At 44.5% G+C, this 25,429-nt stretch overlaps 1 protein-coding gene across 3 annotated transcripts in view; it reads left to right on the top strand.

Moving 5' to 3' along the window:
- The first annotated feature begins 5,199 nt into the window (after positions 1 to 5,199).
- The window catches only part of YPEL2 (yippee like 2), a 39,836-nt gene continuing 19,606 nt past the window's right edge, over positions 5,200 to 25,429 (top strand). For 2 of the 3 annotated variants that reach the window (XR_012651103.1, XM_075032915.1), the window contains exons 1-2: positions 5,200 to 5,298; positions 18,369 to 18,681. Coding sequence is in view for 2 of the 3 variants with exons in the window: in XM_075032915.1 (XP_074889016.1) it covers positions 18,565 to 18,681 (117 nt within the window). In the remaining variant the exon portion in view is untranslated. Of the gene's footprint in view, positions 5,299 to 5,602; positions 5,933 to 18,368; positions 18,682 to 25,429 lie in introns of those variants that run through there. The other variant, XM_075032916.1, reaches the window with a different exon arrangement.

The raw sequence follows: 25,429 nt of genomic DNA on the forward strand, positions 1-25,429 counted from the left end.
GGGACATGTCATCTTTTTTTAAGTATACTGTTTTGTGTTTATCCGATTTTATGATTGATGACCTGATTCTGGCAGTGTTACAAGATTGTATGTGCACATTTATAATATTACAGGTCAGGTTTTGAAAGCAGTGACAAAATCATCTTATGTAGCCTGGTTCTAGACATCAGCTCTGACCTATAATCAGGCTCATTAGTTTAATTACAGAATGTAACAGTTCACAGATGTGGAAGATATTGTGTCCCATCTATGTATGTAGATCATACCTGAATTGAATGGGGGGAACGAAAACACTCGGTTATCTCTACATGTAGCGGAGGAACTGGCCTGAGATTGAAATGAGAGCCTTCATTGTAAAAGGGCTTATCTGCTTTTTTCACTTGGTTATTAATCATAATTTTATATTTTGTCTCTGTTGAAATGGTAAATAGCTGATAGTTTAGACTTAATTTTAAAAATTATTCTACTGTGGCCTTTAAATTATCCTGAAATACCTTTCTGTAGCATCCTAAGGACACTTGCTATAATTAACTATCTTCCCCACGCAGTGCGTCTTCTACCTGCTCACTTTTGTAGGAGACTTACGCAAAAGATTGTGGATGATCAATGAAAGATCAATGGATTATGGAGTATAAAAAGCCTTTGACAGTTGACAGGTTTCTGCTTCTGAATTGGGGGCAGCAAACTAGCTATGTTTTGACTATGTTCGTATTAACAGGTATTCTACTTGTAGCAAGTTTCTGTACAGTGTTGTGTTGTCCTGTGTTGGGTGATAGTTTGCTGTAAATACGATGCTTTCTTTTTCTGATGATAAGCAGATTAACGTTTCCTCTAGTCCTAGGGGTAAATTTCCGGTTTTCCTACTGGATTTCCATTGAATTACATTAAATACTAGGTTTTAAGGTCAAGTGTAATTTTAAAGCCTTGAGGCTTCATATTAGGCAAGAGAGGTGAAGTGGGGTTTTTGTATGTAACAGTATTTAGCAACTTTTAGAGGATTTTGGCAGGCTGATGAGAGGATTCCCCAGATTGCTCTGGGCAGTATTTTACTTCTTTACTGCACATTCTGAATGGTTGGTAAACCAGAATAGGGAATTGGGAAGCATTAATGAATGTTCATGTGTCTTTTAACAGGGAAAGTATTCGTCTATGATCACTTCAGGTTGTGTAACCCATCATAAATCTGCAGCACTAAGACTTGGTACTCAAACAGAATATTCAGAAGAACTTGACAGTTTATCCAAAGCAAGAAGGTTTGAGGTGCAGCTATTTTCATGTATTTTCAGGATACGCTTTTCCACATTGATGAGCGAGATCATTGGTGTTAGTAGAAATCTCGGATATCCTGGTTTGTCCCTGGAATTTCCGGGGTGCGTGGAGAATGGATTGTTTTCCTGTCTATGTGAAATGCCCAGCTTGAAAGCATGTGGAAGACAAAAGCCACAAAACCTTAACAAAAAGCAGGATGGCAACCGGGCCGGTTCCTGCCTGTCCTCCTCCAGCTTGCCGCAGGAGGCCGCCGCAGCCCTGCTCATCTCTGCTGATTTTCAGCAGGGCTCTGTCCCTCCACACTTCCCAGTAGCGAGAGCTGATGGGGAAACTGCAATGCAGAGCTGCATTAAAAGTAGGTGCTCGTTCAGTTACAGATTCTGAGTTTTGCCACGGTTCTGGGGCTAGTTAAGCCGGATTTACGGGTGGTCTAGTTCCTCATTGTAAGACGTGGAATATTGCTATGGGAAGGAAGATGAGTGACAGCGTGCTGTGGGTAGTGAAGGTCTTACAGCTTCACTGTCAGGTGTCTTGGTGATTTTGGGGGACAAGATGAAGCACTGGGGAACACTTGCTGTTTTGTTGTTGGACCTAATATAGTGCTGCTGCAAGTCGGGGAAAAAAAACCTGCTGCTAATAGATGAAAGCACCTTTCTTTGACCTGAAATACTTGAAGGTGTTGTTTCCTGATGTGTCTGAAAAAGTTTGAAGTATCCCCACTTTACAAATAAAGAAGTAAAGGCAATATTAGGTGAGGTATCTTGATTTCAAGGCCAGTGACACCAGCTACAAATACAATGGGGGAGTGCTAAGAAATTGAGATTTTCAGCAGATTTTAAGTACCACTTAATTCTAATGCAGCAATAAAGATGTTGAGGCAATTATCTCAAGGAGTGATCCAATACTTTCTGCCCTCTCAATATTGCCATGGCAAAAGTTAGCCCCAGTCCGTGATGCTTTATCAATTAGGCTTTTCTAGTCTAATGATGATAAAAGTTGAAACTGATGTCAGATACTGAGCAGAGAAACACTGAGCAGGGAAAGCTTAGCCCAGTAAAAGTATTCATGATGCTGATTAAGCTGTGCTGGCAAAGTTTGCAACCAAACTGTAACACAAAATCAAATGTGAAAATGTGACTTGAAGCTTCAATGAGAAAGTAAGTAGGACGCAGCTAGCGTTTTATTTTTCAAAAATGAGTGAAATGCTGCTAATGAAGCACTGCTAACCCTAAAAAGCTTCCGGTTTTTGTAAGTCATAGGGATCAGCACATAGTTTACAGAAGAAATTTTGGCTTTTTTATGGTCTTATTTTTCTGCGGTTTCAAAGCTGTGTGAACCCCTAGATTTCCATGGTGATACTGAACTTAAATCAGTTTAACTTCAATTAACCACCATCCTAAAGCAAACTTAGTACAACGGAGAGCTTTGTATATATGTAAAGCATCTTGATGTTCTCCTTGTAAATAATAATGTATTTTTATTAGCAAACTGAAAATTCTGCTGCGCAACTCGCCTTTGGGTGAAAAAAAAATTCCACTGTTAAGCAGCAGCCTCTTAATGATGTGTGAATTTATTTTGCTGATGGTTCCAACTCTGGGTACTTGTGGTCACTTTTCAGAAGTCTTGGTGATTTAAAGTTCAAGAAAATTTTTTCACCGCTTCCCATATATAACCTTGTCTAGATCTGTTAAATATGGCTTCATTTAGCACTAGTGAGATGGTCTAAAAACCTGATGTGTTAGCTCTTGCTGCTGGGCTTGAAGAGGAAGGAGGTTATCTAGGAAAAGAAGAAGCAGCTTAAAGTAAGCCTTCAAAGTAGGCTCCTGTTATGTTGGTTTCGTAGCCGTCTAAAGATAACATGGCAATTTCCTTCTTCATTTGAGTGTATTTAGTAGCTAGTAACTACCATGGTGCTTGCATCTTTGTTAATAGCATATTTAAATTGTACTTGGTAATACCACTAGCTTACGGGGGGGGGGGGGGGGGGGAATGTAATTTTGTATTTTTAAAATTGTCCCTTAGCTAGCCGGCATCCATTTTAGTAATGCAATCAGAGGGGTGTATTTTGCTTGTATGTAAGAAAACCATATTTACTTTATATCACGAGGTAGAAGGGTTTTTTTTCTACCCACATGTAATTAAAAAAAAATATAAAAAAGAGTATCACAACTAATAGAAATACTACCTTGCATTGCGCCTCACTTAGTGTGTATTAAAGTCCATATATTTAACATATGGAACAGAACATTGCCCTTGCAGTTACCAATAATTACCAGTCACTAGAGAATTGCTTAAAATATTTTTAAGAATTTGCTAAAGCAGTAGGGCATTAGAACAAGATTAAACTCATAAAGCAAATATATTTCGGCCCATAAGATATATAACTTTTATCCCTTGATGTGAGAAAAGGACAGATAGAAAAAATTATTAAAGCTCTACTTTATACAGTGCTGAACTACTGTTGCCAGCACTCATGCAGTGGTGTGCCATGCATGTGCCGTCGTGAGCTGAAACTAAAACACGTGCAGCGAGGAGCCTCCAAATTGCCGTGTTCGGAGCGGCATGCTGTTTTAATTACAGTGCTTTGAGGTGATTGCATGTAATTTTGCCCTCGCACCTTTTTCTGGCTTAGCTGCGTGCATGTGTGCTGCCCTATGCATGTATGCGTGTGCGCGTGCAGGGACATGCGTACGTACGAGGTCTGCACGGAGCGTGCCTGCAGGTGTTTGGGTAGAGGATTGACAAGATCGCCGCTACAAAAAAAAAAATCACGGTAAGCAGTGGGATGAAGCTAATGGAGATTTTCAGGAGAAATAGATGATGTCTTCATTTGCAATTACGATCCCATGGCGTGTTTGAAGGAGCTGGGCTAGCACTGGTGGAAGTTGGTGACGGGGCTCGGTCCTGTTCCGCGGGGAAGGGTCGGACGACCTCTGCGTGAATCAGGTACTGGTCATTACCGCGTGTTTATTTAATGTGGACTAATTGCCTTGGCGTTTAAAGACAGAAATATAACACAGCCTATTAGAAAGCGACTGCTGTTACCCCCCTTTCCCCTCCATCCTCCGCCTGGGCCTTTCCCACCGTACCAAAACTGGGTGCTCCCCCGTGGAGGTGGGGGGGTGGCACCGGTGGAGGGGGGGGGGGGTAATCTGTAAATCTTTCCGAAAATTAAAAGTGCCTCCTGCCAAACGGGGCCGTTTTAGGGTTTAGAGGTTGGAGTGACCAAAACTCCTCCCTTACTACAATTTTTGTACCCGCCTAAGGTTTTTGGGCTGCGGTTTCCCCCGGGGCGCGATGCGGCAGGGTTGGCGCAGTGCCCCTCGCCCCCCCCCCCCCCCCCCGCGTATCCTCCGCGCAGGCGGATCACGCTTTTCCACGCCACTACAGATCATCCACCGGCTACCGACTGCTGCTGCCCGCCACCTGGGTCCCTGGGGCCTGCTCCGCGGGGGACAGCCGCTGCCACAGCAGCCCCGGGTGGGCCAAAGGCGGCCGCCCCCCCCCCCCCAACCCCCACCCGTGGCGTCCCCCCCCCCCCACCCGCGGTGAGCGGTGCCTGCGCCTTTAAGAGGAAACGCATCTGTTTGTTATTCCCCCCCCCGCGCGCTCCACGCCGGCAGCGCCAGGGCCGCTCCTATTGGCTGCCGCCTGCCCAGCTGCTGTCTGCGCGAGGCAGGCGGCGGGGAGGGCGGGGGGGGGAGCGATGCGTGCGTGTGTGTGTGTGTGTGTAGGTGTGTGCGCCGGGGAGGGCGGGAGCGCCCCTACCCGGCCTCGCGTTTTAATTGGTCTGGAAAAAAATGGGCTGCGGCTGATCGTAGCCAACCGCCGGGGTGTTGCTATGTGCCAGCGGGCAGCGATTGGTTCCCGGCGGTGCCGCTCAGAGCCAGCAGGTTCTTCCCCGGAGCGGTTATAAAGCGAAGGGAAGCTGGCGGGAGGGGGAGGGCGCTGCGGGGCTGCCTGCTGCGCGTCGGCCGCCGCGCTCCGTCTGCGCTGTGGGACGCGCTTGAGGCGGCCGCGCCGCGGCGAGTGAGTCCGGCGGCGGCGGTGGTGGAGGGGGGGGGGGGGGGGGGCGAGGACCGGGCGGCGGGGCCCTGCGGTGCGGCGGGCGGTGGCGGGGCCGGGCCGCTGCGCGAAGCTGCGCCACAGCCGCGTCCCGGTTCTCCCCCCCCCCCCCCCGCCTTCCTCTCCCGCGGTGGGGCAGCGGGGACGGCTGGGCGGGTTTGGGGGGGGGGGGGCGCTTCCTCAGGGCCCCCTGCCCCGGTGGGGTCTCTGAGTGAGGTGGTTTCTCGTCAGGGGAGCCGCGTCGCCTCAGGGGAGAGGGCCGGGGGCCTGCGGCGACCCTGGGGCTGGCAGCGGGCGAGCAGGGCTGTGCGAGCGGCGGCCTTTGTCTGCGGGGCCGGGTGAGGGGCTGGAGGCCGGGAGGGCAACAGGTTCGAGCCCGGGAGAGCGTCCAAGGGGCATCGCGCAGGCGAGGCGAGAAGGGTTTGCCTTTTCCCCGCACGCTTCCAGCGAGGGAGGAGATCAACAGGAGGGACCCGCGGGAGCGGGGCTGGGGCTGGCCGGCGGTGCCAGGAACCGCCGGAGGAGGAGGAGGTGGAGGAGGAGCAGGGGATCGTCCTTCCTGACGGAGTAAATGCATGATAAAAACCTGAAACCCCAGGTGAGATCCCTGCCACAGAGGTGTGCCTAAGGCTTAGGCTTGTGACTCCCAAGTCTTCACCCGGGTTCTGGGGACATCTCCTGAACCGTTGCCAGCACGGCCCAGAAGGCTGGCTGCTGACCAGGGAGAAGTTCCCCTGCTGCTGCTCTATTTACCAACACTGCTGCTGGAGTCCCTGGAGACCAGGCCTTTCTCAGCTGCAGGCTGTGGCTCTGTGCTACAGAAGTGACATCATGCCTGGTGTGGCAAAAGAGACATCGCAGGGCACCTGGATCGGCCTGCGGAGAGGGCATCCTCGGCCCTACGTGATGCATGGCGTTAAAAGGCAGGCAGTTTCTGCACATGATGCATTGAAACCGCTCCCCCGCAGGGAGCAGGGGTAACTCGGCTGGTCTGTGTTGTTGCTCTAGCCTCTGGTTATGGGTGTAGCAGCTTCCTCTTCTGCGGAGCACTGTGCTGAGGTCCAGGGTCAGAAGGTGGAATGTCAAGGGTCCTTCCTCTCGTGCTTCTCGACAGAAACTTCTGGGTTTGATCCAGAAAAGCCAGAGAAGTTTGAGATGACACAAGCAGCCATGGAGTGAGCTATGGGTCCATAGCTTCAGGTTTTAATGCTGATTTTTGAAGGCAAAAGAATTGGAAATGTTCCAGATTAAAATGTGATTTTAATGGTGTACAAAAATAAGTTGAATGCTCGCCCCCTTCCCCCACAATTTGCTGGAGTTACTGTGTACCCACTTTTTATCTGGCCTCTGTCTAAGAACTAGTGTTCTTAGCTTGCAGAGAGCAGTTAAGCGAGGGGTGGGACGGTACACCTGCCTTCCTGACACTGCCTTCCTCAGGGCCTACTACATGTTCCAGATAAGGATTTTCTGCTAATGCGTTTACAGTTACTTAAAGCTTATGCTGGGTAGCAGAGAGAGGCCTTTGCTGAGTTAGGCGGTTGTAAACAACCAGATACTGAGAGAGCTCTACTTATAATCTGTGAGAGGATTCTGCCTAGAGAGGATGTATTTTGTTACTTCATTCTTGCAGAGCACTCTCATTGATTTTGTTCAAGATCTCATCATGTTGGGATCCATGCCTCTGGTTTCTTGTAAATGTTGTTTGCTGTGTAATGGTGGTGCTTGAATAGAGAATCAAGATGTTCTTCTTTTCTCACTGGATCTCTAACTCTTGTTTCCTGCTGAAAGACCATTTAAAAGTGATCCTTGTGCTTTGAAACTAAAGTTGCAAATGCTGTAGGGAGGGCAGAGACATTACTTTCATGTCATAAAGATGTCAAGTGGTTCTCTCCGCCACCCCCACCCCCTCCCTTGGCTTTCTTTGCAGGTGTCTCTTTCATGGTGCTAGGATCGGAATAACTGGCAAAACTGTATCATTGAGCTCCCTTGTGTCCTCTGGATCCGCAGATTTTGAATAAATTATTTCCTTTCTTTGCTGTTTGGTGTGGGTAGTTGAGTCAGGGTTGTATTGAGGAAGACAGCATCACTACCTGTAAATCTACATTCCCTCAAAGGCTCCTTGACTCACGGATTGAATACCTGTTGCTGAGAGAGAATTTAATTAAGGAACTGGTCACTCTGGTGTAGGTCCTGGCTAGCAGTTTAGAAAGTGGGAGCTCCTTGATCTAGTGTGGTACTACACAGGCATTGCAAGGATTGCAGAGGAGTAAAAACCATTTATTTCTTGTTCTTGCATCACGGCCTTGCCTTTGACCATGTGTGTGGAAGCCTCTTGAAGAAATGCCAGTAAAGCTAGGCTTTTCTTGGGCTTTGGTCATTAACTGTCAAACCTTTGCTTGCTTGAACTTAAGCAGAGTCTTCATTAGAGGTCAACTACGAAGTGCTAGAGCAGTGGGCTTCAAGAGGGATCACAAAGTGGAATCTGGAATGGGGAAATTGAGAGTTCAGTTCTCTTAGCTGCTTTGAAGCTGATCAATGGTGTTCAAGGCAGAATGGTGTATGAGAGTGTATTTATTGCTTTGAAACCATAGCAAAATATACAGCTTCCTTTTTTTCCCCTCCTTGACAGAGACCTGTAAGTTGGTCCTTCAGGATGTTCCTTCTCTTCTGTGCTTGTTAATTCGGAGGTCTCGTCTTCCAGATCTAATCACAGCAACTGAAGGCTGAGGATAGGTTTCCTTTTCCTTCCAGAAGCCAAGGCAGGTCCATAGAAGAGATGGACTATTCTGACTTAAGGATTTTTCAGTTCTTTAGAATAGATCTTTAGCTGGTGAATCAGCATGTCTGGTGGTTGTGTGATGCTGATTGAGGATCTGGATCTCTTTTTCCCAAAACAAAGACATTATATAGTTTGTTGTCTTTGGGGGGAAGAAAATACAGTTTTCAGCACTCAGGAGTGGTGGGTCCTGGGCCTGAATCGCACTCCCTGTTGCCCCCATCGGTCCCTGCTCTTTATCCTCCATGAAGTTTGGCAGTCAGTTCTCTCTCCGAGTCTGTTTTCTGTCATGTCTTATTTGCCTTTTTATTCCTCATTTGTCAGGGCAGGTAGTTGTCTTGCAGTATGTAAGCTGATTGTTCTTGTGTTTTGGCTTTGTGACCCTCTACTCGGTAGCCACATCTGCCAGGCCTGTCTGAGGGTGTTTTCCCACCCGCTGCGGTGGGATGTGTTGGACGTCGGGAGCAGCTTCATCTCCGGAAGCGTCACTGGACTGGCCAAGCCACTTAAGGCTGCAGGAAATAACATAATTAATGAGACTTAGTTCTCCCACATCTTGTACCTGACAATCTCGAGTCACTTGACAATGCTAATTAAAGCTAATCACGCTCCTCTGTTTTTAGTAAATAGCTATTATCCCTGCTTCACTCTTGCTTTAACAAATGATAGTGCCAGGCAATGTGAGTCACTGGAAGTTATGGGAATGCAACCGTAAGAGCTGCCTTCCGGTCTCTTTGCGCAGGCTTACACGTCCAACTAGACATCGTTTCTTTTACACCTGTTCAAGTGTTGGTATAGCATGTTAAAAGGTGTGATGTTTTGCTGACTCACAAAAATATGTAGCTTTTTGACTCCTTTTTTTACTGCTGTTGTGACTTGTACAGAACTAAACTCCCGAGGTCGAGCAAAGTCTATTAAAAGTCAAAAGCTGAGGATGCTTTGAATTTGCCTTTCAGAGAACTTTTTGATTGACTGAGAGGGAAGGCAGAGTAGTGTCAAAGCTGCACTCTCACTTCTCCTGTTTCACATTGGCAGTGACTTCATTGTGAGGACAAAAATGTGGCATGGTATGACCTAGGTGTTGCATAGCTCAGCCACAGAACTCTGGAAGATTGAGGTTTCACTGATGAAATATTGCTAAAGGATGGGTTGAGCAGTATGTTATTAAAAAGAGATTGTCCAGCATCACAAAAAAAGATGGAGTTAATTATTAACTGTGGGTAAAAAAAATCTTAACGAGAATCCCAGGAACTCCCAGCTCAAGCATGCGTCAGTAGGCACAGAACTGTAAGAGGTGAGTCAGTTCACGTACCTTGGCAGTAACATGCAGGCTAGTGAGGATATCCAGGAGGAACTAATGACAGAAACTGGCATGGTAACAGCTGACTTGACCCATCTTAAACTGCATTCAGTTATAAAGTATCTGTCATGTGAAGATTCAGGCTATAAATCTTCACCTGACCTTGCCCCCTTGATGTATGGGTTGCTAAATGAAAGCTAGAAGGATGATGACTGAACTGTCACTGAAAGTATGTACCTTGTTAATATAGTAACTGTTGCATAAAAGATGTTACTGGCAGAGATCAGTCAGAATTCAATATCTTATCCTTAGCTTTACTTAGAAAAAGAGACAAATGTACCAGAGAAGAAAATGAAGTCACTATTTCTCTCGTGACAGATGTGCTTCCGGGCAGCGCAAGGCTAGTTAAAAGATGCTCCTGGGAAGAACCCTCTGAGCAGATGGGGTTTGTGAGCAGATGAAAACTTACAGGATTTGACAAGGGGAGCTTGCCAATAGTAAGTCATGACCGGCAGCTATGGCAGATCCTTCTTTCAGCTACAAATGACTTTGAGGATATTGGAAGGATACTTGCAATAGATGAACGTTCTCACCGTGTTCCCTGTCAGTACCCAGCCTTTATCAGGGAAATAGATGATCCATCCAGCAGACCAAATTAATTGAATCCTAGTCATACCTACATTTGCCAAAAATGAAGACAATAGAGCAATGTAAGGAGCACAAAAGAAATGTAATAATATAAGATGATTTGGATAGCTGGACTGTTCTACAATTAAAACAAATGAGGAAGAGAAGCTGGGAAGATAAAGAGTGTTTCCATTTTGTCAGTAATTGGTCAGCTGGATGGGAAGAGCTTTTCCTTGATGTCTTTAGTTCAGGTTGGCACTAGAATAGCAAGGCGAGGGTCTTCTTTCATTTTGTAGAATGCTGTATATACGCAATACTGGTGAAGTATGATGTCCTTGATCTATGGCTCCAAATGTGGGCATCACATTGAACACATAGCTTTTGTCAGCAGAAGGATGGGCATGAATTGAAGAGCCCATCTTAACAGTGCGTTTGAGCCATTGCTGTTATCTCGCTTGAGTGCATCATATCTACTTGGCCAATTCAGAAGAAGGGCTGTTATCCCATTGCGGGGGAAGCTGGCATGAGTTTTTGCAAAATGTAAAGGAGGAAATGGAGTCATTTGTGTTTTAAATTAGTTCAGCTGGCAGTTTTTGTTTATTTGTGGCACAAGTGGGATTTGCTGGTAGGAGCAAAAGTAAGTGCTGGCTTGTTTCAAATTTCTCTTGGCCAACCGTGATGCTTTTCTGCATGTATGATTCCTCTTGTATTTGGTAAGGCACACTGGCATCTATTGCAACTGGTTATTGAATTCAGCTGTGATGGAGTGGACCTGCAAAGCAGAGGTGGGCAGCTTGCAGCTATAATGTGTGCCATGTTGCTTCTTATCAGCAGCGCAGGCTATTCTGCATTGCAAAGGTATTGCTGCCAGGCAACTCGTAGGAGAGTGGGAAGAGAATTCAGCCAGAGGTGTCAGTCATTCCTCGATAGAGACTGAATCTTGCAGTCCATGTTCGTGTGGTTTCAGAGACAGGCCCAGAAAAGGTAACGAATTTTGAAGCCAGCCCTGTGATATGATGCCCATCCTAGCTGACCTGTGCCTTTTGAGATGAAATTGTAAAGGGAAGAATTTGATTAAAATTCCAGAATGATTCCACTTCCCTGCTTGCCAGGGGTGTCTGTGATGTGTCTGAGTGGATTGTTTTGAACAGTGTTCTGAATTGCAGGGAGAGATGAGTTAGCAGTTCTGACACTGAGTGGTCTGAGTTCAGCCTTAGATCTGTAAATGAAGTCAGAAGGTTCTCATGGTCATCTGGTCTCCATAGTCTGCAGCCAGGAAAGAAGCATCTCTGCACCATCTTCATGGAATTATTTTAACCTGTTCCTTCACTTTCCAGTCAGTTGTGCGCTGTAGTTCAATACAAGAAAGCTTCTGCTTTGAACGCAGGAGTCCTCTGGACTTGCTTCTCACCACACAGTTGTACTTGAGAACCTGACAGTGCACTGGTGTGGATGTTATGTATTTAAAAAAATAGTAAGTGAAACTTTTTAAAAATCAATTTAATCTCTAAATTGACAGAAGGTAAATCAACTATGTAAAGAACAATTTTTTAAAAGATTTTTAAAAATTACTTTGTTTTTAATAAATTATGGATTAATAGTGTATACAGTGACAAAGCTAGACAGGCTTAAAAAAATTCCAACCCAAAGTGAGTTTTAAAGATTTGCTCTTTGTTCCTTTTAAGTTTCAGCTCATTTTTATGTACCTTCCACATCATCTTCATAGAAAGCCTCTCCGTCAGAGAGAGACCAGGAAGTTTGTTGTGGGTGTGCTGAGTCTATTTTTGATTAGAAGGTTTGTGATAGACCATAGACTGACATATTGCCTGTTTAAAAAAAACCAAACAAACAAACAAACAAAACCCAAAAAGCAAAACACCACAACAACAAAGGAAACCCCCAAACCCACCAGTGTTTAAAATGCTATTAATATAATTGCAATGACAGTTTTGACAGGTTTTGTATTGATAGCTATTCAGCAGAACAATAACTCTGATGTTTTTCCTGACAGGCTGGCTGTGGTATGTGGAGCACGGCAGGTGCAGCATGGTTGGCATCGTGCCTGTCCCTGATTCACTATGGCCAGATAGTCTTTAATTGCTTCTTGCTGAATCTCTTTTTGATGCCCTCTAGTGGTTACCTGGCAATTGTTTGCAATACTGTTTGTCATCAGTATCGCCTTTTTGCATCCATCCATCCAGATCTTTTTCCCAGAATCATAAAGTGCTTCCCAGCGGTGAAGGGTGCTGTCTCCAGTGTGCAGAAGAGAGAACTAGGGCCCACAGAAATGAAGGGGCTTGCTAGGAGATATCCGGAGGAGTAAAGGGGGTTAAATGTATTTCTAGTTGAAGGCAGTCTAAGTGAGAAACCTGCTCTCTACTATTATTTGTATTGCAATTGTGTCCATGTATTTGATAAAAGTAAATGCAGAGGATTCCTGCCAGCCCTGTTGCAGCTTCTCTTGTTATTTTTCTGTCTCCAAGGTCTTGCAAGGTTTGGATATTGACTGGAAGGAGCACAGGCGTTAGAGGAGGACACTTACAGTTCATGTATCAGTAATGACTTTTGTTGATTGTGCTACTACTGCTGAGCTGCGTGCAGTGTCATCCAGTGTTTGAAAATGGTGCATTTCAGAAACTTGATACTGAAGGAGTAAAGGTCCATTGTGTACATCCATATGCTATTTAAACTAATCTCTTGGCTTTTCCTTGTGTTCCATGTTTAAAGTCAGAATGGTCGTCCGTCCTTTCAGAGCCTTTCACAATGTACAACCTACCCTCCTACCTTCCGATGATCTGGCTTCATCTTTTGCAAAGCTGTTGCAGTCCTTCATGGTAGTGAGAATCTCCAGAGCTGCCCCAAACCAGGATCTTTTGTTGCGGTACTACATCAGCAGAGTATGACAGCTCCTTAGCTGTGCGAGATGTCTTGGAGGGTTCAGCACCTGAAATTCTGACAATAACTTTTATTCTGTAGGGAAGGCTGGCAAAACTAGGCATTAAAGCCAGACTCCAATTTCAGCATACCACCTTAGAGGCTACCCTTCCTCTTTCAAACTGCAATGCATTAAGCAACATTAAGGCAGTTTCCATGTCAGGAAAACCCTGGTAAGTAAGTGTGCTTACCTCAAGCATTTTCTTAGAATCATGCTAAGACCCTGGAGCAACACAGGCTGCTACAATTTGTGACCTTTTAGAAACTGAACACTCTCCAAACCTGATTCCTCTTGTGCTTTCATTGCACTCAGCGTAAGTATATCTCTAGCTCTTTCTATATTAATGAGAAGAGACGCCAAAAAAGAAAGGTTGGGTTTCCAGATAGATGGATTTTTTCAGAGCTACTGCAGGCAGCTTTCTATAGCATTTGCTGTGTTCTAATAAGCATTTAATGGACTAAGGTTCATCTTAATCAACTAATCCATAAAACAAACCCTCAGACCCAACAAACCTGTTGTTTGTCCTGCCAGAATGAACAGGAACTTCGCATCTGAGTGGCATTGCACATGGGTTTTATGCAAAATTAGACTTGCGTGTGATATTTTTTTGTTCTCTGCTGTTGTGGCATATGGACTTGTCCAAGCAGTAGCCTTGTCTAGCAAGTGTTCGGCACAGACTTGGCATTTCTCCTTTTTTGTGTTTCCTGAATTGCTAACAGCTTCATGTGAAAAATGGCTGTTGGACAGGTGGAGGGTGAATACTGAACTAAAAAGTTGTTTGAACAGCAAAATGCATGTCATGGTTTTTCCTTTATGGAGGTGACATCTGCTTAAAACTTAGCAGGATTAAGCAGAGCAGCGCTAACATACACAGTGCATGCAAGCAGTACATTTCCGCTGATTCCCTCACCGATAACCGCAGTAAACAGTGTTGATAAGAATTCTAGGGAAAAGCTTTCCTTTTGTCTAAACCAGTTTTCTGATTTCTTGTGAACTAATTAATATGCACAGATTTCTGTTCCATTGACTTGAGTGTGTCCATCCCAGAGATAAATTTCTCTTGAAGAAATGATAAAAATACTGGATTATGTTGCTGGTGACAGAAACTTCTCTCTCTAACAGTATTGGGCACGATGATAAAATAATCAAAGCTTTTTTTTTTTTTTGTGTGTGTGTGTGTGTGTGAATGGAATGACTCCAGTAATGCCTACTGTCAGTGAGGCTGATGAACATTAACTCACCATTCTTAAAAAACAGAGGCACAGCCTAAAATTATCCCCATGCCTTTGTTCCACAGTAGAATGAATGCACTGTTAGCTGTTACATGTATTCGAATTCAAACGTGTTTGCTACTAGGACAGAAAAAAATGGAGGACGTTGATTTTTGCGTTGCTGAGAGCCATGGATCCTATTTAATATGTTTCAAGATGATACTCGAGACAGAAATGGGTCCTTACAAGCTACTGGCTGTGCTCATGGGATGTAAGGATGCATTTCCTATTGGTTTTCCCCTCCTCTCCCTTACTGTGATGAGGACAGACCTCTCGGTAGATAGTGCACAGAAGTGTTCAGACTGTTGGGCTGAATGCTGTACGAAGGTAGTGCCTTTATAAAGTATGGCTACTGTATATGAGCTTATCTGAAGTTTTTTTCAAGGCAGTTTCTTACCTAGGTTTCCCACCAAGATCTTAGCTCACAAATCTTTATTCTCTCCCCTGCCTTAAGCAAAGAGATCAATTTGATTTGCCTTCTCAGCACAGTACTCAGAACAGGAATTGCAGTTAATCTTAATCTGTGCTCTGATACCATCTCACTTGAATATTTTTTTTTTGTCCACTTCTAAAAGGTCAAATTTTCTGCTGACATTAAATGTGTTATGAGGTCAAATAAATGAACGCTCATGAAATGCTTTTGCAAAAAGCTGCATGCAGCAGATAATTTGTGTGTGCGTGTGTCTTCATTTCTCTGTTAGATAAATGCAGTTGTAGTATTTCCTGGTTTACTCGTTGTTCTACAGCATTGATGCTTAGGAGGCCTGGACAGAGGGGTCAGCAAACAACAAATTAAGGGATTGTGCTTATATTATTCTGGCTGGGTATCATTTATGTCTCCATTTGGCTTTGAGGATGCCTGTGGACTGCTTTCTCCAGCTGTTGTGCTGCAGTGCTAGGCAGCTGATCAGAGAAGAAATGTTTGGCTCGACGGTATGGGAGGGAAGCAGTAAAACTGTGGTTGGTATATTTACCTATCTGTGCTGAAGAACAGGAGAGAGAGGGCATTGCACCATTTCGTTACAAATCCATGAAACTTAAGGTTTAGACACAGACTGTTTTTTTCATTCAGAAATCGGGTAAAGCGATTGTCCATCCATCCTTGTGCTTTCCTCCAGATGGTCTGTCCAATGTAATCTGTTTCTTTCAGACAGGGCTTGGTGCTTTGCCATGGAATCCAATTGCATTTGGCCCCAGAAAGAGCACACTTAAGTTTCCTGCTTCTGTGCACTTGGAGGACAAGGCACGTGGCTCTCAAATTCCAGGTTCTGAGATCTGTTACGGCTGAGATACAGCGTATCAGCTGCTGAATCGGGCTTGGAATGTGGGGATGATTCTGTTGTCTTGTGACTGTAAAGGTTGGCACTTGTTTAGTTCAGAAAGGCTGGGATGCATTGCTTTTACTTATATCTAAACAGCAGAAAATAAGGAAGGATTCTGCTTTGTTTTGCATCTTGTTTCTGCCCTGTTGCAAGCTTAGGGTTCAGTCCTCAAAGTGCTCCTCGCCTTGTAGGGGAAAACAGTGCTGTATAGTACAAAAGTAACTCAGTTTTGACAAAAGTCGGATGCACATGGAGAACTGGGGCAGGATACAGGTGAGGACTGCCTAATTTCTCTTACTTTTCTGATTAGTGTATATGACAGATCTTGCTGAAATACAGAGATGCAGCTGTGTACCAAATAGTGCACAGTCTGCGTAGCTACAGGTTGGCCAGATAAATTCCTTCCAGATAAGACCCCTTTTGACTGAACAAGAGGAGGTTTAGTTCCTAACAAGCTGGGTAGTGAGCCCTTCTGTGTCAGGATGGGTCTTCCAAAGCTCTCACTGCAACTTTAATTGGAAAAGGTTAATCTGATTAGTTAGTGTTTGCAAAGAGCTTTAAGGATGAAAAGTGCTATGTAAGTGCTGACTGTTATGATCAGGATCGATATGCTTTATCAGCAGTTTGCTGGATGAGTAAGACTCTTTTTTTGCCATTTGACTGTAAGGGAGCTACCTTCTGGAGAGCAGCAGAAAAGTATTTTAGAAAAAGAAAAAAATGGGTATCCCGTTGTCTGACTGGTGGCTGCCTCCTGGTGAGCACTGTGCATGGTCATGACATAATGAACCTTTGACTGCACCAAATGATGCCCATGTGAGCCTATGACAACCTTCCAGTATAGTGCTTGTAGGAACTGTTTACTGGAAAGCTTGCAGATAGCGTGCCTGGCTTTCAGGGATCATCCAGCTGGCAGTAGGTTCAGTGGGTAACGCTTTCAGAAACACTAAAGCAACTTGGATACCTTGAGTCTTGTTTTTCAGCATTGACGAGAAGACTTAGGAGCAGAAGTGTTGAAGACAGGGGTTTCCATAAATGGCACTTTGGTACCTAAGTGATGAGGTTTTGTGCAGATCTGACCGTCTGACAGAGATCACATATGAGGCTTTCTAGCAAATAGCAGTAATGGATTCACAGTCTGATTTTTGTTGTTGTTTTCCAGTATGACTTGGATAGTTTTGTCGTGGTAAGATACTTGTGACCAATGCTAACACTGGGCAGAAGAGATCATCTAAATAGGATGCTTGTGGGTTCTGCAGGACTGCCTCCTACAACAATTTTCTTGGGCCCTGCCTTCGGTTCCCCTATTGACTTTCTGATTTCCATCCTGCTGTTTTGACACTTTCACCTTTAGCAAGCCAGAGAGATGTATTTGCTTAGAATAGCTCCAGTCCAGCCATTCTCTGCAGCGTACCTTGAGCCAGGTGTTTGGCTGGTGCTTTTTCTGGGACAGTGCATCCTACTGAGCAGTAGCAGAGCCAGCTTAGCACGCAAGTGACGTATTTTAGCAGTGTAGCAGCATAGTGACCTGGGCTGGCTTTATTCTAACCTGGAAGATTATCAGCTGTGCTTCAGGCGAGTTACTCACACAGGCTTGGAGACCAGCTCTTAAGCTCTTGTACTTTTCTGTTCTGTCCACTTCAGAAATTTCCTTTGCAGGTCAGGTGTGGGGTTTTTATTTCTTGGTTTTCTTATTTTGTGGGGAGGGGTGAGGGAGGGGGGGTGGTATTGTTCCAGTATTTGATACACAAAGCACAGACTCTGAAACTGAACAGAATCAAGTTTTATGGAAAGGAATATCCTCAGGGGAGGAGCAGCCAGAGTTCATGATTAATTTCTAGAGCATGCATGCATGCCATGTATCGGGGAACGAGGGGAGCTGCTTCCTTTATCCTTTATGCTTCTTCCACCCTCAAAAGAAACATTTGTAGCTGGTAGGGCTTATAGATGGGATCTGAAAAACTGATTTCTGCCAACAAAGAGACCCAGACTTGAGCTGCCTTGCAGGTTCTGTCAGACTGTAAAAAGGTTTCCATCCTGAATAGGATTTTTAACTGTCTCTTGCTATCAAGAATAGTCTTCAGAGGCTGCTTCTTGCTTTGACGGCTGTCAGATGTTCTGAGTAAAAAAAAAAAATAAAATAAAATAAATACTAGAGTGCAGTTTATAGAGTAGCTTCTACCTTTAGAGCTTGCAGGGAGTATAATGAAGTAATCCTCCATTTCCCATATGGAAACTAGGGCAGAATGGAGAGAAGAACTGGTTTGGTGACTCGTGTACTTTCCTGGTGGCTGAGGAAACCCATGTCCAGCTCCCAGCTTTCCCACGGGCTTCCAGGCTGTCGCATCAGTGAGTCACACAGGGCAGCAGCTGGGAGGGCTGACTCTGGGTCCCGGCTTCTCCAAGGTGTGGTGCAGAGTTGGACCTCAATGCGCACGCTTCTCCAGAGGTGTTTGGGAGACTAGGCTTGATGAAAATCATCTTTTTAGCGTCTTTGCACCTTTGTAATCATTTCCAAATCCATTAAGTGTTGGAAGAATGAATAGAGATTGCGAGCATTGGAGTGACAGGAAGGTGGTAGATAACAGAAGCAGGAAGATGAGAGGGCAGTCAGCAAGTCGGTGGCTGAGCTGTGAATAAAAATCTGTCCTCCTTGATCTAATCTGCAAACATCACACCTCCTGTCTCCTGGCTGCTCTGACTCTTCCCTGTGCTCTCGATCAAACCCTAGATCGTCCTGTGGGCTAGGAGAACATTATCACCTTTGTGAACTAAGTGTTCTGTCTCTTTTCTCTTTTGAACTTAGGTTTGTGTGAAGTCCCCCGTTCCCTTTGACCGAATCTCTTCCTCTGAAGCGGTCACCAGCGTGTGGAGCCTGCCCCACACCCATCACCTGCCAAACCACGGCCTTTACCTGTGTCTTCCGGTGTTTCCCGTGCGACCCGTCCTGCGGGAGTGCCTCCTGGGCCACCCCAGAGTTCACGCAGCACTCAGTGGCTCCAATGGTGAAGATGACAAGGTCCAAGACTTTCCAGGCATATCTGCCTTCATGCCACAGGACCTACAGCTGCATTCACTGCAGGGCTCATCTTGCCAACCACGATGAGCTCATTTCCAAGGTACGTGCATGACCTCACCCACAGGTGCTGGGCAGACGCCTCTTCCCCGGGGAGCGGAAGGGTGCGTTCGCTCGCACCGCAGGTCAGTTGCCGTGGAAGTGCCTGGCCTTAACCGGTATCACGGTTTTTGCTTGGAAAATGGGCTCTCAGCCTAAAGGATCTATTTGTGAGTTGCCATTTTTGTTTTAAGAGGTCTTGAAAATAGCTGTAGGGGACCGGTTTCCAAATTCAGGCCTCTGGAGTGCTTACTGGTGGTCTGTCTCTTCCCATGATACTGCCTCCTCCCTCTCATTTCCAGCTGTAAAACTGCACTAACTGATGGCCAGGACTGTGTAAATTACCTTTCTGATACTTCTTGTTCATGTACATGCTTGTCAGCGTAGTGAAAGGGTTGTTGCATGGTCATGACTTGGAAGCGAAGTGTCTGGAGATGTTCTCTCTGTTAAACTCTGAGCTATACCAAGCAACTACACTAAAGCTCCTACTTACGGGAAGGTTCTCTGATGCTTCTACCAAAATGTAAGACGGCTTTCCAAAGACTGATGAGTTGTTGCTCAAACCCTTGTATTTTTGCCAGTCTACTAACAAGACACTTTGCAGTGAAAAAGCAAAGGATGGATGGTAGGATGTTCTTTGAGCTGGGGAGGGTGGAAGGATTCTGTCCTGTCTTCTCATCTGTTGATCACGAGGGGAAGGGTCTTGAGGATAAGCTAAATTAAAAGCTTTCAGAACCACTAAGGCAGGGGCCTTTGATGTGAAGGGAGCGGGCCAGTAAGAGGATCTCTTTCTGAAGTGCGAAAACTAAACTTTCTCAGCGTCTTTTGGAGCCTGCAGTGCCTGGCTGTGGTCAGGCATCAAGTTTCCAGGTTTTGGCTGCCTTGGCAGTCAACTGTTCCATGAAGTTTATTCAGCTTATAAAATTTGTGTTCAGAAAAAACAGACACACCATAAGATTTACTAGCTGAGATGAGAGGAAATTGCGCTGCGAGCTGTGTGTGTGTGTGTGCATGTGCAACTTAAACCGGTTCAGCTTCTTACAGCAGCCTTGAGAGAAAGGCCAGGATCACAAGGGGCGGAGGTGCTCTGCCCGTTAGAAAGTGTGTAGTGGTTCCCCTCTTCCTGTTTGCACAGAAAAGATTAGAAAGTGTCACCTTGCATCAAGGGCATCTGTCCTTACAGGGTTGACATCTTGACAGCTGTGGAGGGTCTTTTAGATTCACCGTGCTGGGTGTTCAGACTTGTCTTCTTCCGTTTGAGGCTGTCTCCTTCCTTTTTCTCTTGGTTGGTGCATGGGCCAGGTTGATGCTTACCTCTGTGATGATGTCTCCATGCCAAACAATTGAATTTTAAGTATTCTGGTATGAATAATGCTGATTGCAGACTGCTACAATTTTGCTTTTTGCAGTTTCTGAATGGACAGGCTTCCTATTAGGATATCACTTCTGAGTCATTCCGGGCCTCATGGGAGCTCCTCTTGTGCTGGTACAATTGCAGTGCTTCTTAGCAGAACTGTCCTTGAGGACAGCAAAGCCTCAAGCTTTTAAAGTGGAGAAGGTTGTACATTTCCTCAGCAGAAAGAAGGTTTGAAATGTAAATGTCAACAGCCGTCTGTGCCCAGGTCTGGATATGAAATGCATTCAACCTTGTTGGATCAGCTACGTGACTTTAGGCTCCTGTGCTCGGTTGAGGTATCTGTAGAAAGAGGTAGTGACTCCCCTTCCTTTTCATTGGGAGAGTTGTTGCCAGTTGGATTTCGTGGTGGGACGCAGAAGATGCTTTACTGGATAAAGAATGAGGGTTGTTTTACTGTTTTTATGGTAGATTAGAGTTTGTGTTCTGCTTTTTCTTTTTTTTTTTTCTTTTTTTTTTTCTTTTTTGACATAGCTGGTTCCCAGCCAGGGAAAACACAAGGCTATGCATGCCCAGTGGTTTCACCTTTGACACTTCCTTCCCTTCCTTGTTCCGTGTGCATGCTCCTTGTGGTCTGCTGTGCAATGCAACCAGCTTTGCAGGTAAGTAGCTTCCAGCAGGGCAATGCCAGTGCTGCAGACTGCTTGGAATTTGAGCTTCTAGCTGTTGAGGCATGCAGAAACTGCCCAAGAATGCTGACTGCTAAAATATGGACACGAGAGGGAAGGTCTGAAAGCACAATATGAGGCTATGTGTATTGAATCATGGCAGTATTAACTACAGTGTGCTGCAGTGCTTGTATCTGCTCGTTCTAAAAGTTCATTGTAGACTGTGGTGTACATTTGTAATAGTATTCAGTCCGTATTGCTGGTGGAGTACTAGCGGGCCGTGCAGCTTAAATGCAAAGGATTTGGGGTTTTAGGTTTTATTTCTCAGGGTTATAAACCTTAATAAGATACATTCTTTGTATAATTGAAAACCTTATAAAAGTAATTGTGCAATCAAAATTTGTACAACTGGCTATTAAACTGAGAACAGAAGGGCAGTCCCTGCCTCAAGGGGTTTCCAATATGTGTAGAAACTTTCCCAGGCAAACTTAAATAGTCATCTTTTTATCTGTTTGAGTTAGGTTTTAAACATTTCCCTGAGGCCTTCAGCAGTTCTTCCATCACAGCCTTATATTAGCATCTGAGAACCAGGCAGTGCAATTGCCATGCTTGTTTTCCATATGAAAATGTGGCAAATGGAGGGAAGAAACAAGTGCCATGAGGATTGGAAAGGGAGTGGGAGATTTTGTCAAACTGGAGTGTTTCTCAGTCTGCAGTGTATCTCATCCTGAACCTGACTATGTCACTTTAGTCAAAACAGCCCAAATGACACCATCTTTGGAAACGTTCCCCAGAAAACAGGCTTTTATGTAACAGCAGGGTGTTGGTGATTTGGCTTGATGAAATTAATTCCTTTATTCCTTTTGCCCCAAGTTGTGCAGAGACCACATGAGAGCTGTGCTGCTTTGCATGCCATGAGCTTTTAGCTCCTTTGGATACATACAAATTGCAGCACTGGCTCATGCCGTTGGCTGAAACGCAAGCTGGAGCTGAATCCTGGTATTGTTCTGTGTCAGCCCATACTTTATTTCCTCTTCATCTCCAAGTTTCCTCTCTTAGCCCTTCAGCACCAGTGTTAACTTACTCTGACTTCAAAGTGTTTTGCCAGGACCGGGTATCTGAAACTCTTTGACAAATATGCCTTGGCAGGGCAGTTTTTGCTTTCCTTTCTACTTAAGGAAAACCTTGTGCATTAAAATGGGTAGAAGGTTTCTCAATAAGCCATTGCTATTTAAAGAAAATAATCGATGCTGAGGCTTTTAAGAAAATCCAAAGCTGTTACATGAAGCCGGTTACCAAAACGTTGCCTGCTTACTTGGCCTTTTATCTTCTGCAGCCAGAGGGAAAAAGTGGTTTAGTATGTCTGATTTGTAATAAGATCTAAATTGTGGGTTGGATTGTCTGGCCAAAAAAGGTCTTATTGACTTAGGAAATACAAGGTGATCAGATAGATTGGGTGGAGTGAGTAACTAGTTTTCCTTTATATGTTCCTTTGGTGTCTGGGTTAGCATGAGTGGAGGTTCTTGTTCCCTGGTAGCAATGCATCATTTAAAAATCTGTGCCAAATTTAGTACATACTCTTGTTTCATTGCTTTTTCCAATGCCTAAGTGGACTGAGACTTCGGGAACTCAACCTTGCCCTGCAACAGATTCCTGTGTGACCTTGAGTAAGTCACTTAATGTCTTTGTTCCTCCTTTCCCTACCTGTACAATTGAAATGCTGCTGTTTTGTCCAGTCTGCTTGAAAGATAAAGCTTTGGAGCAGGTACTGTCTGCTCTTATGAATTAGTACAGTGTGTCCTAATCCTCTCTGGCTTTACTGTAAAAACAAAAATACCATGCCAGGCGACTGTAGTTAAAAAGCATATTTCAATGCCTTCCAATTGCCAAAAAATAAGTGAAAGATACTTGTTATTACATTTATCCTTCCCAGGCACAACATCCCATGATTTTTAGAATGTTTAAGAAAAATATACTGGATAATTGATGGTGGCAAAACCTCCCCAGGAAGGAGGTAGAGGGGGTTTTCTTGAGAAATGTGCCTTCTACATCATTTTCTAGTGGGGCCTGGGGGAACAGCTAACATAATAGACATTCAACAGTGTAAACAGCATCTTTTCTCTTCCTCAAAGTGGCAGATGTGATGCTGGTTTCTACCTACTCTGTGCTACTTGGACTCTTTGTCAGCCTTTTCTGTTTGAATTCATTTGAACCTGGTGTCCAGTAAAAAAGAATGGGAACAAGAGCAGAAAGATACAGGCCAAACACAGCCATGTTAGTGTCTCGGTTGCTGACTTTTTTTTGCTATGTGAGCAGTAATTCAGCAGAAATGTCCCTGATTATGGAAATATTTAGAGAATGTCTTGTGGGCGTCCTGCAGTTTCTTTTTTACATGAATTACTGTGATCCAACTGCTAAACATTACGCAGTGATGTATCCTCTGAAGTTAGCCTAAGGCTTGTGGAGGAAGTTTAATGTTTTCCTTTGATGTCTGCATGGGACCCTTACTGAACATGAATGTGAAATCCTTCAACACAAAAGGCTGCAGCTACTCCAGCACAGAGAGTTTAGAAAAAAATAGAGAACTTGTGTGTGCCTGGCTTTCTCAGTTGAGGTTGGATTGTTAGCTAGGGAACACTCTAGAAGCTCTTTTTTCTATCTCTTCAAACAGGAGTTGCAAGGTTTATAAGCAAACCTTGCTCCCAGTCATTGTGGCCTAGCTGCTTCCCTGGCTAGTGGACTGCTGGAGCTTGAGCTTGTTGGTACTATAGCCTTTTAGTGAGCATTATGGCATGCTGAAAGCGTCAGACTTTGCTCTATGTTGCAACTGGGGGATCTTAAAAGGATTTGAAACTTTGGTGCTGGCTTTCAGGTAAGTTGTGGATGAATTCAGCTTCTTTGAAGCATTTGATGCACCATGTGTAGGTGAAATAAGCAGCAATTGTTGGGCTTTTCGGTTTGTTTTTTTTTTCTTTCTGAGGATGTGGGCAAGGCAGTGTGTAATGTTCTTAGTGCTTTACTTGTCACAAACCAGCTGATACTTGTATGTCAGTTCACCTTGAAGACATAAAGTTATTTGCTGGGTGGGGGGAGCATGCACACAAGCTAAAACAATAATCCTAAAATTACGACATGGTTGCTTCAAAACTTTAATCTAATGGAAAAAGAAAGAGGCATTTAGTAAGTGTCCAAGACCAGTCAAGTGAAAATCCTGCATTTCCATCATAGGAAAAAACTGTGTGTGGGATGAGGCGAGTATTCCCTTTTCATGGGTATAGTTCTTACTATCATGGGGTTTCTTCCCAAATATCAATTTAAGTTTCCCAGCTTCACAGTAATGAACTCTTAAGGCCAGGAGGAGCTATCACATCATCACATCCAACCTTCTGTAGAGTATGGGCCAGCAGATTTCCTCCTGATTACAGCATGTCTTTCACAAAAAGCATTTAGTCTTGATTTGAAGACTTCAAGAGGGAGAACTCCCTACTCCCCTTGGTCATTTTTTCCAGTGGTTAATCATCCTTACTATTAAAAATCGGAGACCTTGAATTTAGGTTTGTCTGCCTTGTGCTTCCCATCATTGGCCACTGTTTTCTTTCTCTTGCTAATGAAATAGATGTATAGTACGTACTATTTCTCTCTATAAAAGGCTGTGGTATACAGTAACCAAGGTCGCTCTTGATCACTTTTTTGATAGGCTGAACAGATTCAACTTTGTCATGGTGCAATGTTGGGTTTTTTTCCAGTTCTGTATCATTTTTATGGTTCTATTCTACATCTTTAGCATTTCAGCATCTTTTTAGGAATGGAAACAGGGCTGGTCTCATCATTCCAGCCTCAGACTCGGCAGTAACGTCTTTACAGTATACACGTTTCATAATTTTGTTAGTCTTATTGGCTCAGCACAGTAAGCTTCTGTTCATTTATCAATTTTATGCACATTTCTAGAAGCTGTCCTACAGCTTTTGGATCCTGCTTTTCAGCTCTTGTTCCCTAATGAATTGTCACTTTTTGGTATTATTCAGAGCTTGCTCTTAATTGCAAGTATTGCTAGAGTTCAAGCTGTAAGTGATGAGCAAAGCAGCTCCGTGAGAAGTCATTAGAGTTTTTTAGCTTCCCATTTCACTGCTGTGAACTTGTGGTAAGGTATCTTATAGTTCTTGGCTTCCATGAAGTTTAAAATTAAGCGTGGGTTGAGAGGACTTCAGTTCTCAGTAGAACAATGTGTCATCAAAGGTGTTAAATGGGAGCCTTTTCCTTCAGCATTTTGACCAGGAGATTGAGCACTAATTAGGCAGAGATGAACTCTTGCAATCAAACTCATCCCCAGGACCTTTAGTAGACAGATTTGTGTTTTCTGTCCTTGCTGTTGCTGGCCTGTATGGCAACAGGGAGGAGGGGAGTGAGTCTCAAAGGCTGTCATTTGAGTACCGCTCATCAGCTCTGAGCAGCCTTTATTTGAGAGGGAATAAACAAACAAAAATGCCCTTTGCAGGAAAAAGTCAGCATATGAAATCTGAGCTGTGTAATGAGTATTTGTAGTACCTATTCCATAGTACCGCTACTTAAATTAGATCTTTCTGTCCTGTGTAACTGCTTCCTCTGGGGCTTACCCTACAAGTCACTGTGCTCCCTCAGTTCCTACTGTCTGTAATGGGATCTGAAGACAGTCAGGATCAGGCCTCTTATTTAGTGAGGATGTGGTGGTTTAATAGAGCGAGCCCAGGGTA

Source organism: Buteo buteo, chromosome 7, assembly GCF_964188355.1.
Source record: "Buteo buteo chromosome 7, bButBut1.hap1.1, whole genome shotgun sequence".
NCBI lineage: Eukaryota > Metazoa > Chordata > Aves > Accipitriformes > Accipitridae > Buteo > Buteo buteo.